We start from the raw sequence: 12,601 nt of genomic DNA on the forward strand, positions 1-12,601 counted from the left end.
TTTGTCTGGCGTTAATTTGTAAAAGACACCAGTTTTATCGCCATTGAGATATCTTCATCCTTGTATGGTTGCCTTAGTTGCGGCCATGTGTTTTGTAACCAATTACCTGTTACGTTATCGTCGACACATTTTGCCTCTTTAACAATTTTCGTGAAGGGAACTGAGTGCCGAACTTTAAACCGATTTAGCCAGCCGATAGAGCATGTGAAATCTTCACCAAATAGTTTTCCGAACTTTGTAGCCTTCTCCTTTAAAAGTGGCCTAGACACAGGAATATCAGAACTGCGACACTGCTTGAACCATTTGACTAGAGTTGAATCTACATCACCACGAATGCACTTCCTAATCTTTTTAACATTTTCTCCCTTCTCATTAAAGGCTTTTAAAAATTTTGTCCTTGTTTTTTAGGATTGAGCCGACAGTCGAAATAACAAGTTCAAATTGCCGACATACATCAGCAATTTTTCGACCAATTTCAAATGCTCTTATAACATGCACTTTATCTTTAATATACAAAATCTTCCTTTTAGTACTACAACTTACCATATTAAAAAATAAAAAGTTAATTACTAAATTAAAATTAAAATCTAAAAACAAAACGAGGCGAACACAATTTCACGGTAGCGACAATTTCTTAAACTGACTGTTCTGAAACCGAAAATTTGACTGTTAGGATGACACTGATAAATAAGAAATTATGGAACTGTAAAGGTTTATGATTTACAATGTTAGTTCGTTCGTTTTGCAAAGGTCGGACAATACAACCGAGATGACGTAACTACCGATGTCGTAATGTCCAAGTTCCACTGTATATAGTAGGTACATCTGTTCGGGTTCCATACCTCACGATTTCTTACATATTATTCGACATATCCAAAGGATACTTCAGAACTTCGTTTTATTGGATATTGATTGATTTCATTCGCCTTTTTGTTCGTTTCTCCATATACAACCAGCATCTAGATGTTATATAGGTTCAAGCTCCTTCCGAAACCTACTAAAACTGTTTTGTAATGAAATAGCTAAGAAGACTTGTGGTAAAAGCTGATCCTTCACAAGGGCTTTATTAAAGAATTATTAATACAAAACTAATAAAATAGACATATTTATCTGTAATCTGCAAAAAGAATTTATATCTTTAATGAAATAATGCAAAAAAAGTTACAATACTACGAGTACTTGTACTTTAAAAAAAATAATATTATTTAAATAAAATAGAGTTTTCAAAAAATTGTGTTTATTAAATACTCAAAATAACGTAAATAATGAACGTACAGCTAAACAGGTTGCCGTCTTTAAACGAATTAAAATAAAACTTAGTACGCAAATTAATTAATTTAAAAGTTTAAATTTCTCGACACAAAAAAAGATTTCATTCATACTACAATTAGGTTACAAAAAAAAATAAGAATATTTATAATTTTTATCGTTAAACGTTACACCTAGTAATATTCTTGTAAAAAATAAAAAAATTACGTGTCCCTGACTAAATCACCGAACGCCAGTGGCGGATCCAAGGGGAGGGTCACGGAGGTCATGACTCCTCCCAAACAAAATTAAATATCAATCAGATAATCATCAAAAAATAATTTAAAACCCATCAACCCTATAAGCAGGAAGTCAAGAGTTGAAATGATTCAAACAGATTTTTATTCTAGGTGTAAGTGTAGAATTATACAAAAGCCTTTTTACATTGCTCTTTAAAAAAATCAACAATTCTGAATACAGTAATTCCTCGACTACCGCTACCCAGACTTCTGCGAATTCAGAGATACGCGATTTTCAAATTTTGTCAATTCGTCATTTGGATGCCACAGAATCGTTCGATTATTATCGATGAGATAGAATTACCGCGCACACATTATTGCTCATTCTTATCGCTACATTTTTATTTTGTATTAGGTATTTCTTATCTTCAGTTTTGTCTACAAATTGGTTGTTTGTAATTTGAACATTTGTACATGTTATATTTATCTATAATTAATATCAAAGTAAATATTGTTGTTGCATTAGCTCTGTCTGATACGTTAGTGATCACTTAGTCGTCTTCTTCAGTCACCAAAATTAGATTTGAATCTATGGATAGAGGCCATAGAGGACACTAAATGCATTCTTCAAAATAAAAGATCAAATCCTGAGTCTGTTTTTAGCAAACTTTACTATGAAGTAAAGGAAATAGCTGAACAACTAGACATTGAATCGAAGATGCCTCGTATAGTTGCTCATCAAACCTATTGTCAAAACCAACCTGCTAACTTTTGCGAAGAATATTTCCGAAGATCTATTTATTTACTCCTTTTAGACAATATCTTAACTGATTTAGAAGAATGACTTTCACCGAAAGTTATGAAGCTATTTAATCTTCGAGTTCTTTTACCTAAAACTGATAACACACCAGAATATAAAGTTGCATTAAAAAAAATTGTTGATTTCTTTCAGGATATTATTGGATTATTATCTACTGCATATTCCACAGTAGAACAAGAGTTTTCACTGTGCATTCAAAAGTGGAAAAGGATGTGTAAAATAATGGAAAACTTCCTGATTCTATTTTAGAAGTATTAGAAAACTGCGATATTCATATGCATCCAAATATCAGAATATTTCTGCAAATATTAATTACACTGCTAGTCACTGCAGCAACAGCAGAGCGTAGTGTTTCTACGCTTAAGCGTCTAAAGACTTGGCTTAGAAATAGAACTTCGGAGAAAAGGTTAACTGATTTAGTACTCATCAATGTGCATTCTGAAATTTCTCTAAATGTTGATGCAATCGTAGAACGATTTGCTAAATTGGATAGGCGCAAATAATACATTTTATAAAATTATATAATATTTACTTATCTTATTCTTATAATATTTTTAATCACTGAACTCTTATTTACCACTCGTTGCCGGCTGTTGCTGACAATTCGTGAGAAAAATTTCAATACCGGGTAAAAAAATATTTCACTCACTTGTAGCATAATATGCCTTATTATAGAAATAACTATTCTTAATAATATTAACATAATATTATATTATGTTTTTTATTGAATAAATAAATTTAACTAAAATTCTGTTCTTCTAGTTCTTCTTAAGGTTCCTTCTTCATTATGGAAGGGTGGCTATAACTATAGCAAATTGCTCTTTATCTTGAGCTGTTCTTAGTATCAAATGTGTGTCCATGCCTGTCCAGTCCCCTACATTCTTCAGTCAGGAGCATTTTCTTCGTCCTGGACCTCTTTTTCCTTCTACTTTCCCTTTCATTATGAGTCGTAGAAAGTTATATTTTTCCACTCTGTAAATATATTCTAGATAACTCGTTTTTCTGTTGTTTAAAATATTTAGGAGTTCTCTCTCAGTCCTTATTCTTTTCATCGCCTCATTGTTGGTCACATGCTCTGTCCACGAAATCTTCAGCATCCTTCGAAGAACACACATTTTAAAGCCTTCTATAAGCCTCATACTTGTATTTCTGAGATAAGATAAATACTTTTTTTATTGAATAAATTAACAATCAAATTAGTAATCTTACCGCATAAAATGCAGGTTTCACCACAAAACTGTATAATAAATCTGTATATGAAGCCATTTCGATGAAAGACTTATTTTATAAGTTCGGGCAAAACTATTTACATTTTGAGAGGGGTAGTATAGTTATGTTGATAATATTAGTTGTTTTCAATGAGCTTAATTTTTATATTAATTGAGGCAAAACTGATTAAATTTTGAAAGATATTATGTAAAATCACTCTCAAGTATAGTGTTTAAGAAGAGAATGTGCCAATGTTTATGGGAAAATATGAATACTCTAACCCAGACAAAAGGTAAAACTTTTTCCTGACGCATCACCCATAATCTACATTCAATAGGATTATCAGGGCAGGAATTTTGTAGTTCGCAAATAGTTGATAGTAAGCGGCACACAAATTTACTTCTCAATTCTCATTTTTGACAGATTACATCTGATATAAGTCCGAACTGGATAAAGTAGACTCGCCTTGTTGCGAAATTTATTATTTGAGGTATACCTGAATGTCAGGTATACCTGACATTAGGCTGACAGGCGGGACAGGCTGACAGTGTTATCTTTTTCAAAAGTAATATTATTATTACAATTTATTAAGCTACCCATAAAGCAATCCATTTATTGACCTTTCAATAAGTTTTTTTACAATTATCTTGGTACTCTTCCATACAGGAAATTTAAGCAATGAAATAGCTGATCTCGCAGCAAAATTAATCTTATAATTAACGAATGATAGTGACAGTACTCAAACTGCCAATTATCTTAACCACATTTAAACGTTTCACACTCAACTTTTGGCAAACTAACTGAACTATACTGCCATTTAAATTTGAAAAATACAACCACATTGAATATTAGTGGATGTGCAGAAAGAAAAAACAATAGTACCTAGAAGACTGACTAGAACACACTAGGTTAACACATAGATACCTAAATGCATTCCAGTAATGTGCCAATACTGCCACTGCCAGTTATATTTCGAACATCTATATTTATTCAAAATACCAAAGAGTGCCAATGATTAAAGGCTAACCGGAATGAGGCTCTAAATTAATCAACCAATATAAGCATATATTTAGTTTTTACCCATCTAGAAACATGTTCATGTTCAAAATGCATCCCTAGTTTATCATCTTGACTAAGAAAAACATAAGGAAAATCACAAGAATGCAGAGCCTAACTACTAACATGTAATCAATTATTGATTTATCTTCTCTACTTTTACCTTCTCCTTGGGTATGTAAAATGTATTAGTTATTACTAAATTGTGCATTATAAAGCACTCTAGCATTCTTATGTTTCTGTTTCTCCATATTTTCCTAATACCTCTTTATATTCCTGGTTATTTGCGCCCATTCTGCTATTGAAGTCACTTACTAGGTAAATATATATTCCGTTTTGCTTGTTCTGTGACCAATGCAAATTCTTCCCAGAATTTCCTTATTATAATCAGATTCGTCATCGTTTGGGCCATATACAAATATTATTGTTTCTAAATTCTTGCTTTTTTCTTTCATATCAACTCATAGTATTCTCTCTGATCAGGCTCCCCTAATTAGCTAATTGGCTAACGGATCTGGAGTGCACTATGCATCCTACCCTTGCCGCTACTCTCTAATTTTCTTTTATTCTACTATATATAAATATATGATCATTTTCTGTTGTTGTCATTCCTTGTCCTTTTTTCTTGATTTCGGTTGTTTTTCTATTATTAGTATATCTAGCCCTGTTTCTTCAAACTTTATCTTCAGTTCTTTTTCTCTGCCTTGTATACTTCTGATATTCTAGGTTCCCAGCTTCCATATTTCTTTTCTATTCTCCTTGTGTTTTTTGCATTTCACTTTCCTGTCCATTATTATTTATTGTACTTGTTTCCTTATCCATTGCTATTTTTGTTCATCATTTACTCTTCCCTTAACTGGTACTTACGGGTCATTTTAGACCCAACCGGATAAATTTCTCTTCGTATTTTGTTCGCAAAAGCGTCAGATAACGGCATCTTTTAGGAGTTCTCCAAAATCATACACACGCATCAAGGTGTGAAATACCAGTCGATAAATATACTCTAAGTAGGTCTAGGGTCCATTCTCTGACCCGACGATACCAGATACTCATATATTTTTACGACCATAAATTTAATTGTTATTGATGGAAAACGCATTACAAATGAACAGGCAGTTCGATTGTAGCAGCGGAAGCGAATAGTTCTCTGTGGTATCGAAGTGCTAATTAATTGTTGTTGTTGTTTTTACCAAAAAATGGAATTAAATACAGACGGCAGAGGAAATCCACCTGACAGAGGAAGGATTGACGATGTTGCTAGTAATATGGATTATGAAGTTAATGAAAAACAAAAGCAGTTTGAGGAAATTATAAATATTGATATTAATACACAATCAAAACAGGTACCGATAACAAATTCAAAAAACTTTTTACCAGATTATCAGGTAAGCAATAAAACAAATATTAATATAGGCCAGTCCATAATGTCAGAGGTGAAAAATAAATACAGTCAAGGTGACCAAGGTCCTTATTTTGTTTTTATGCAGAATAAGGAAGGTAACATTGGCCGATTGCATCGCATAGCGACAGCACGATTAATTTTAGGTGCAGTACCTGCAATTAAAGATAATATTGTTAATATTAATATTATAGGAAAAAATAAAATTAAAATTGAATGTAACACATATAAAAGCGCTAATATTTTAGTGGAATGTAAAAAATTAATAGAAAGAAATTACGATTTATATATTCCAAATTTTTTTACTCAAAAGAGTGGGGTAATTAAAGGGGTAGACAAAAATATTTCAGAAAACGAATTAAAAGATATTATTGTTCCAAGATACGGCAATTTTAAAGTAATAAACGTTAAAAGAATAAAGCGAAAAGAAAATGATCAACTGGTGGAGACGGGTACGATAGTGGTGTCTTTCAGAGGCCAAATGATTCCAAAACAAGTAATCATTGAACGAATGATATACCAAGTGGAACCTTACGTTCCGAGAGTAATACAATGCCTTAATTGCATTAGATACGGACACGTTACGTCACAATGTCGAGGTAAGAAAAGATGCAGCAAGTGCGGACAGGAACATGATTCAGATGTATGCGATTTAACAGATCCCACTTGTATATTATGTTTCGGAAACCATTCAGCATTAGATCGAAACAAGTGCGCTGAGTTTGAAAAACAAAAGGGCATTAAATATATAATGGCAAATGAAAATTTACCTTTTGAAGAAGCAAAATTAAAATACAGCAGTAGCTATAGGACAGTCCTGAATTCAACAAACACAGGAAATAGGTACACAGTGACAACCAAAAGAAAATGGACCGAACGAGCTCAAAATAAATCAGTTTATCCTTATTCAAAAGAACACGAAAATATACTGGACACTGCAAGCGCCTCTGCTTACCCGTCGCTACCAATTATAAACAACCCATTATATCAAAATCAAACAAAAATAGTCCAACAAAACTCACTAACTAGTAAACAAATTACTGATAATATAGTAACAATATTTAAAAATTTCTTAGACAAAAACTTAATTCCAATAGCAAACAAACAAATTTTAGACGACATTAAAAGTAATATAGAAAAAGTTTTATATGGCCCTAGTAAATAATAAGATTTTACAATGGAATTCACGATCAATAGTGAACAATAAAGGCCATTTTGAAAAGTACATTTTCGAAAATAAATTCTTAGCTATTCTTTTAAGTGAAACTTGGTTAAAACCGAATTCAAAGATAAGTTTTTCCCAATATAACATCTTCCGTGAAGATAGATCAGATGGTTATGCAGGAGTAGCGATATTATTAAGAAAAAATATCAATTTTCAGAACAATTTAATTTTTTATAAAATAAATAATGTCATGTGCGTTGCAGTACAGATTAAAATAAATAATAAAATCTTAAATTTATATTCCATTTATGCAAAACCCAAGTTATGTGTGTCAAAAAACGAATGGGTTAAATTTTTTATTAGTTTACAAAAACCTTTTTTAATAGGGGGAGATTTCAACTGCCATAATAAAATGTGGGGCTGTGATGTCACCGATCAAGAAGGTCTTTATCTTTTTGAGGCTATGGAGGAATGTGGACTTAATTTCCTAAATGATGGGTCAGAAACATTAATTCGTAGACCTATGAATTTAAATAGATCTGCTATAGACTTAACAATTTGCTCTAGGGATATTTATTACAAATTTAATTGGCACACAGAAACTTTGAGTCTGGGTTCTGATCACTACCCAATAGTAATAGAATTTAACCATAATACTGATAATAACGTTACTAATAGTAATGATGTCATTGAAACTAATGATATATCTAGATCTAGAATTACATGGGATATTAAAAAGGCAGACTGGGCTTTCTTTACCTATCTCTTAAACAATGAAAAGAATAATAATATATCAGATGGTTCAGAGCAAGAATATTCCACATTTTGTGACTCAATCAATTTAGCTAGTAAATGCTCTATTCCAGAGAGGAAAAGGGGGCCCAATGCAAAATTTAATAAACCATGGTGGAATGATGATTGTAGGAACGCTATAAGACAACAAAAAGAAGCTTTTTTGCAGTTTAAAAGACTATCTAATTACGATAATTATTTAAAATACCAACAAGCAGAAGCTTATAAAAAAAGAATTATTTTAGGCAGCAAAAGAGCTTCTTGGAAAAACTTTTGTAATAGTTTAAATAAAAATACACCCATTAGCAAAATATGGAAGGAAATAAGAAAATTAAAAAACGTTTATAACCCTCCCAATAACCCGATAGTTGTAAATGAGTGGACAGATATATTTTTTAATAAAATTGCTAGACCTTGGGTTATAGAAGGAGAAATTAATCACAGGAACCCTACGGATAATAGACATGAAAATGACGAAGCAAACACAGACAACATATTTCTCACACAAGCATTTAGTCTGGAAGAATTAAAGAACTGCCTAAAAAGACATAATAATTCAGCTCCAGGATTAGATGGTATACACTATAGTATGTTGTATAATTTACCCATACATAAGAAAGTTCAACTACTAAATGTAATAAACAATATCTGGATGAGTATGGATATACCACGTGCATGGAAAGAGTACATTATAGTTCCAATTCTTAAGCCACACAAATCACCAAACTGTCCGGATTCGTATAGAGGCATTTCTCTATCATCATGTGTGTTAAAAACAATGGAAAGAATGATTAAATGTAGACTAGAATTCTGGTTAGAAAAAAATTCTAAAATACCTGCAACACAATTCGGCTTTAGAAAATCATGTTCTACGATGGAAAATTTAACGCACTTAATACTGGATATATATAACTCATTTTCCGTCAACAAGTCGGTATTTGCTACATTCATAGACATAGAAAATGCATATGACAATGTGAACCTACAACTTCTATACCACAAAATGAAAGAAATCGGACTGCCAGATATACTCTGCTGGAAACTTCACCAACTTTACATCAATAGAACTCTTTATCTTCAAATTAATAACAAACTAATAGGACCGAGAGTTTCAAACATCGGGTTACCTCAAGGGAGCATCTTAAGTCCAATATTATACACTATTTACACAGCTCATATAGGTCAAAGCATAATTACTAGCAAACAAGGTAAAATATTACAATTCGCAGATGATATATGCATATATGTAGATCAATTGGAAATAGAACAAGGCAGTAGTAAAATAAATACAGTATTTAAACATCTACAAGAAGACCTAGATCAAATAGCATTAAACATATCTACCAAAAAAACACAAGCTTGCATATTCTCCCGAAAACGAAACATTCCAGAAGTAGTGGAGTTGCAAAATGTCTCGTTTAAAGTTCAACCTAAAGTTAAATATTTGGGTATTATACTGGATAGGAAAATGATTTGGAAAGATCATATTGAGTACATCGTATCAAGAGCTGACAAAGGGTACAATGCGTTACGAGCAGTAAACTATACAACCTGGGGAGCAGATCCCAACATAGCATTACTAATGTATAGATCATACATAAGATCAATATTAGATTACGGATGTTACTTTTACAATCAAGCCGCCAAAACCCATCTTCAAAAAATAGACATCCTTTCAAATAAATGCCTCAGATTATGTATAGGAGCTTTGATGAGTACTCCAATATCAAACCTAAGCGTAGAATGTAATGAACCACCACTATGGTTAAGAAGGAAAACTATGTGTGAAAAATTTATAACTAAAATGATAACTAAAGAGAGCATAATATGTAACAACTGCCACAAACTTTATATAAATGACCTAACCACTGAATACTGGACGAAAAAGCCAACATTACTTCTTGCCGAAAGTTACAATAGAATAAGACAATTTAAAAATAAGCTATACACATCAACTCTGCCATCCATGTTTCAGATAAATCTAAACAATATACCAAACATACAACCAACCTACATGAGAGATTACTCGAAATTTCCAGTTTACTTAAGGAATGCCATGTTTAATGTGGATATAGAAACTTTATTTCCGGAACATTACCAAATTTATACCGATGCCTCAAAAATGAATTCGAGAGTGGCCGCTGCCGTGTGGGACCCTAGGACAAGGTATAAAGAGGGTATACGACTTAATGAAAATTTTACAACATTTTCAGCAGAACTTATTGCAATACTGAGAGCAATGCAGTATATAAGCAGTATAAACAATAACGAAGAGAAATTTCTAATCCTTACAGACAGCAAAAGTGCTTTACTTAAACTGGAAAGTTTGAAGGACATATCAAACTACATATATATTGACATTATTAAAGCATATATCGCACTTAGGGCTAAGGGCAAACAAATATCATTTTGTTGGGTAAAAGCTCACTCTAATCTTAAACACAATGAAATAGTAGATACTCTAGCTAAGAAGGCCACCGAACAAGAAAATGAAAGTAAATATAAATTAACATTAAATGATGTTTACGCTAATATTACCAGCAATAAAACCAAAACCTGGCAACAATGGTATAACAACTCAACTAAAGGGCTATTCTACAAAAACATACAATTAAATATTCCAGCTAAATCATGGTTTAATCATTACCACAGCGAAAAAATCGTTGTTTCATACATATGCAGACTTAGATTTGGACACTGCCTAGTTCCAGAACACAAATTTAAAATAGGTCTTAGTGATAGTAATCTTTGTGAATGTGGTGAGTTAGGATCTGCAGAACACATGATACTAAACTGTAGACTAAAGATAATAGAAATAAATCAATTCATGAATCAAGTATATAGAGAAACCAATATTACAAGACCTTTTAATCTAAAAACAATATTATCTAGTTTAGACGAACGTGTATATGAGATCCTAATTAAACACATACTTAATATAAAATTAAAATTGTGAACTATTAATACCTGTGTTTATCCCATTTGTTTACCTATCTTTCCGTGGTCTAGTCTTGTGTTTGTGCATTGCTCTGAAAGACCCCTGAGCAGAAGTACTCCTTGTTGACATCCCTTATAATGTAATTTAAAAAAAAAAAAAAAAAAAAAAAAATGAATAAATGAATAAATAAATAAATAAATAAATAAAAAAAAAATAAAAATAAAAAAAAAGAAAATAAAAAAAAAAAAAAAGAAAATAATAATAAAAAACACACAATAAAGAATAATGTTGAATAATACTAGAATATATTTTATGATATAGATATATCTATATAAATGTGTAATATTGTATGATTGTAGCTGAAGATTAAATTATCCATTTATTGTTATAGAATCTAGGTATATCTTTAAAATACAAAATCTTATTTTAATAGTAATATGTGACATAAATATCTGTAGAGCAAAAATAAGTTCGGCTAATGGATTAAGTCCACAGTCAGGAAATTCGATGACACACACACACAGTGAACAGGCACAAGCAATTTTTTTAAACGATGATTATGGTGATATTAGTGACTCCTCAACTATAGATAGTGATCATGACAGTGACCCAAAATATGATATTGTGTGTGAAGGCAATATTCCAGGGAATACGAAGATTGATGATTCAGGACCTTCAACAGTGATTATTTGAGAAATCAGCGATCAGAGTCCTGTACTTTCAGTAAGTAGTGATGATGAAGATAGTGAAAGTTTTCAATAAGTAAATGCTTTAAAGAAGAAGTGCCGTCAGAAGAACAGTCAGCTTTGTAGAAGAACAACTAAAAACAGAAAATCGGAAACCAAATTGATGTTACAGATACTGTTAGAAAATAAAAGCAAATACCTGCACACTTTGTTAATATGCAGTTTTCATACAAAACTCCTTCAAAATGGAGTCACAATGAAAAAGATTGAAATGGCCAGAATAATATAATGAAAACTTATAATAAATGGCCAGAACTCTGGCCATTTATTATAAGTCTCCTAGTTGTTACAAATTTTTAATTAGATCTCTTAACTTTATATTACCTTCAGTAAAAATAATTCAAACTTGGTTGCGTGTTATAAAATTAAGAACTGGTTTAAATACTTCCTTAATTGACAAGTTGAAGAAAGAAGCAGAGACAATGGACGAGTGGGAAAAAAATTGTGTGTTAATGTTTGATGAAATTTCTTTGAAAAAACAATTGGAGTACAATAAATTAGATGATATTATAGAAGGGTTTTAAGATTAAGGTGCTTTAGGAAGCACAAACAAACTTGCTGACACAGGTTTGGTTTTCATGATGCGCGGCTTGTTACATAACTGGAAGATTCCGATTTGTTATTTTGTTATAGTTGGTCCAATACATAGCGACAACTTAAAAAACATTGTAGTTGAAGTTGTTTCAAAATTTCAAAATATTGGGTATATACCAAAAGTGTTAGTGTGTGATGAAGCATCTAATAATATAGCTTTATTTAAGCTGTTAGGCGCATGTAAGGATTAGCCTGTAATAGAAATATCAGTGTGTTTGATACACCCCACTTATTAAAGAGTTTAAGAAATAATTTTCTTAACAAAAAGTTGACGTTTTTTGCCGATTCTAAACAAATATCGTGGCAAGATATTGAATACACATACAACATCGATAGAACCAATATGAGCACAATGCCTGTTGAAAATAACAGACGTTCATATAAACCCTAATAAT

General features: G+C 31.5%; 1 protein-coding gene across 1 annotated transcript; it reads left to right on the plus strand.

Annotated features, from left to right (window-relative positions):
• The first annotated feature begins 5,768 nt into the window (after window positions 1–5,768).
• On the plus strand, window positions 5,769–10,884 carry LOC140452774 (uncharacterized). Its single transcript, XM_072547101.1, has 4 exons — window positions 5,769–5,957; window positions 6,285–6,570; window positions 7,523–8,056; window positions 8,297–10,884. Exons 1-4 carry the CDS (start codon window positions 5,769–5,771, stop codon window positions 10,882–10,884), a joined length of 3,597 nt encoding a protein of 1,198 aa, XP_072403202.1.
• The last annotated feature ends 1,717 nt before the right edge of the window (window positions 10,885–12,601 follow it).

This window comes from Diabrotica undecimpunctata, chromosome 11 (genome assembly GCF_040954645.1).
Source record: "Diabrotica undecimpunctata isolate CICGRU chromosome 11, icDiaUnde3, whole genome shotgun sequence".
Classification (NCBI taxonomy): domain Eukaryota; kingdom Metazoa; phylum Arthropoda; class Insecta; order Coleoptera; family Chrysomelidae; genus Diabrotica; species Diabrotica undecimpunctata.

What these genes read in the sequence shown, in the direction of transcription:
- LOC140452774 (XM_072547101.1), top strand. Translation starts at nt 5,769, where the DNA reads ATGGAATTAAATACAGACGGCAGAGGAAATCCACCTGACAGAGGAAGG. An exon ending in ACTTTTTACCAGATTATCAG is followed by an intron (nt 5,958 to 6,284) that starts GTAAGCAATAAA and finishes TTTACTCAAAAG; the next exon opens with AGTGGGGTAATTAAAGGGGT. An exon ending in CGTTACGTCACAATGTCGAG is followed by an intron (nt 6,571 to 7,522) that starts GTAAGAAAAGAT and finishes CTTTTTTAATAG; the next exon opens with GGGGAGATTTCAACTGCCAT.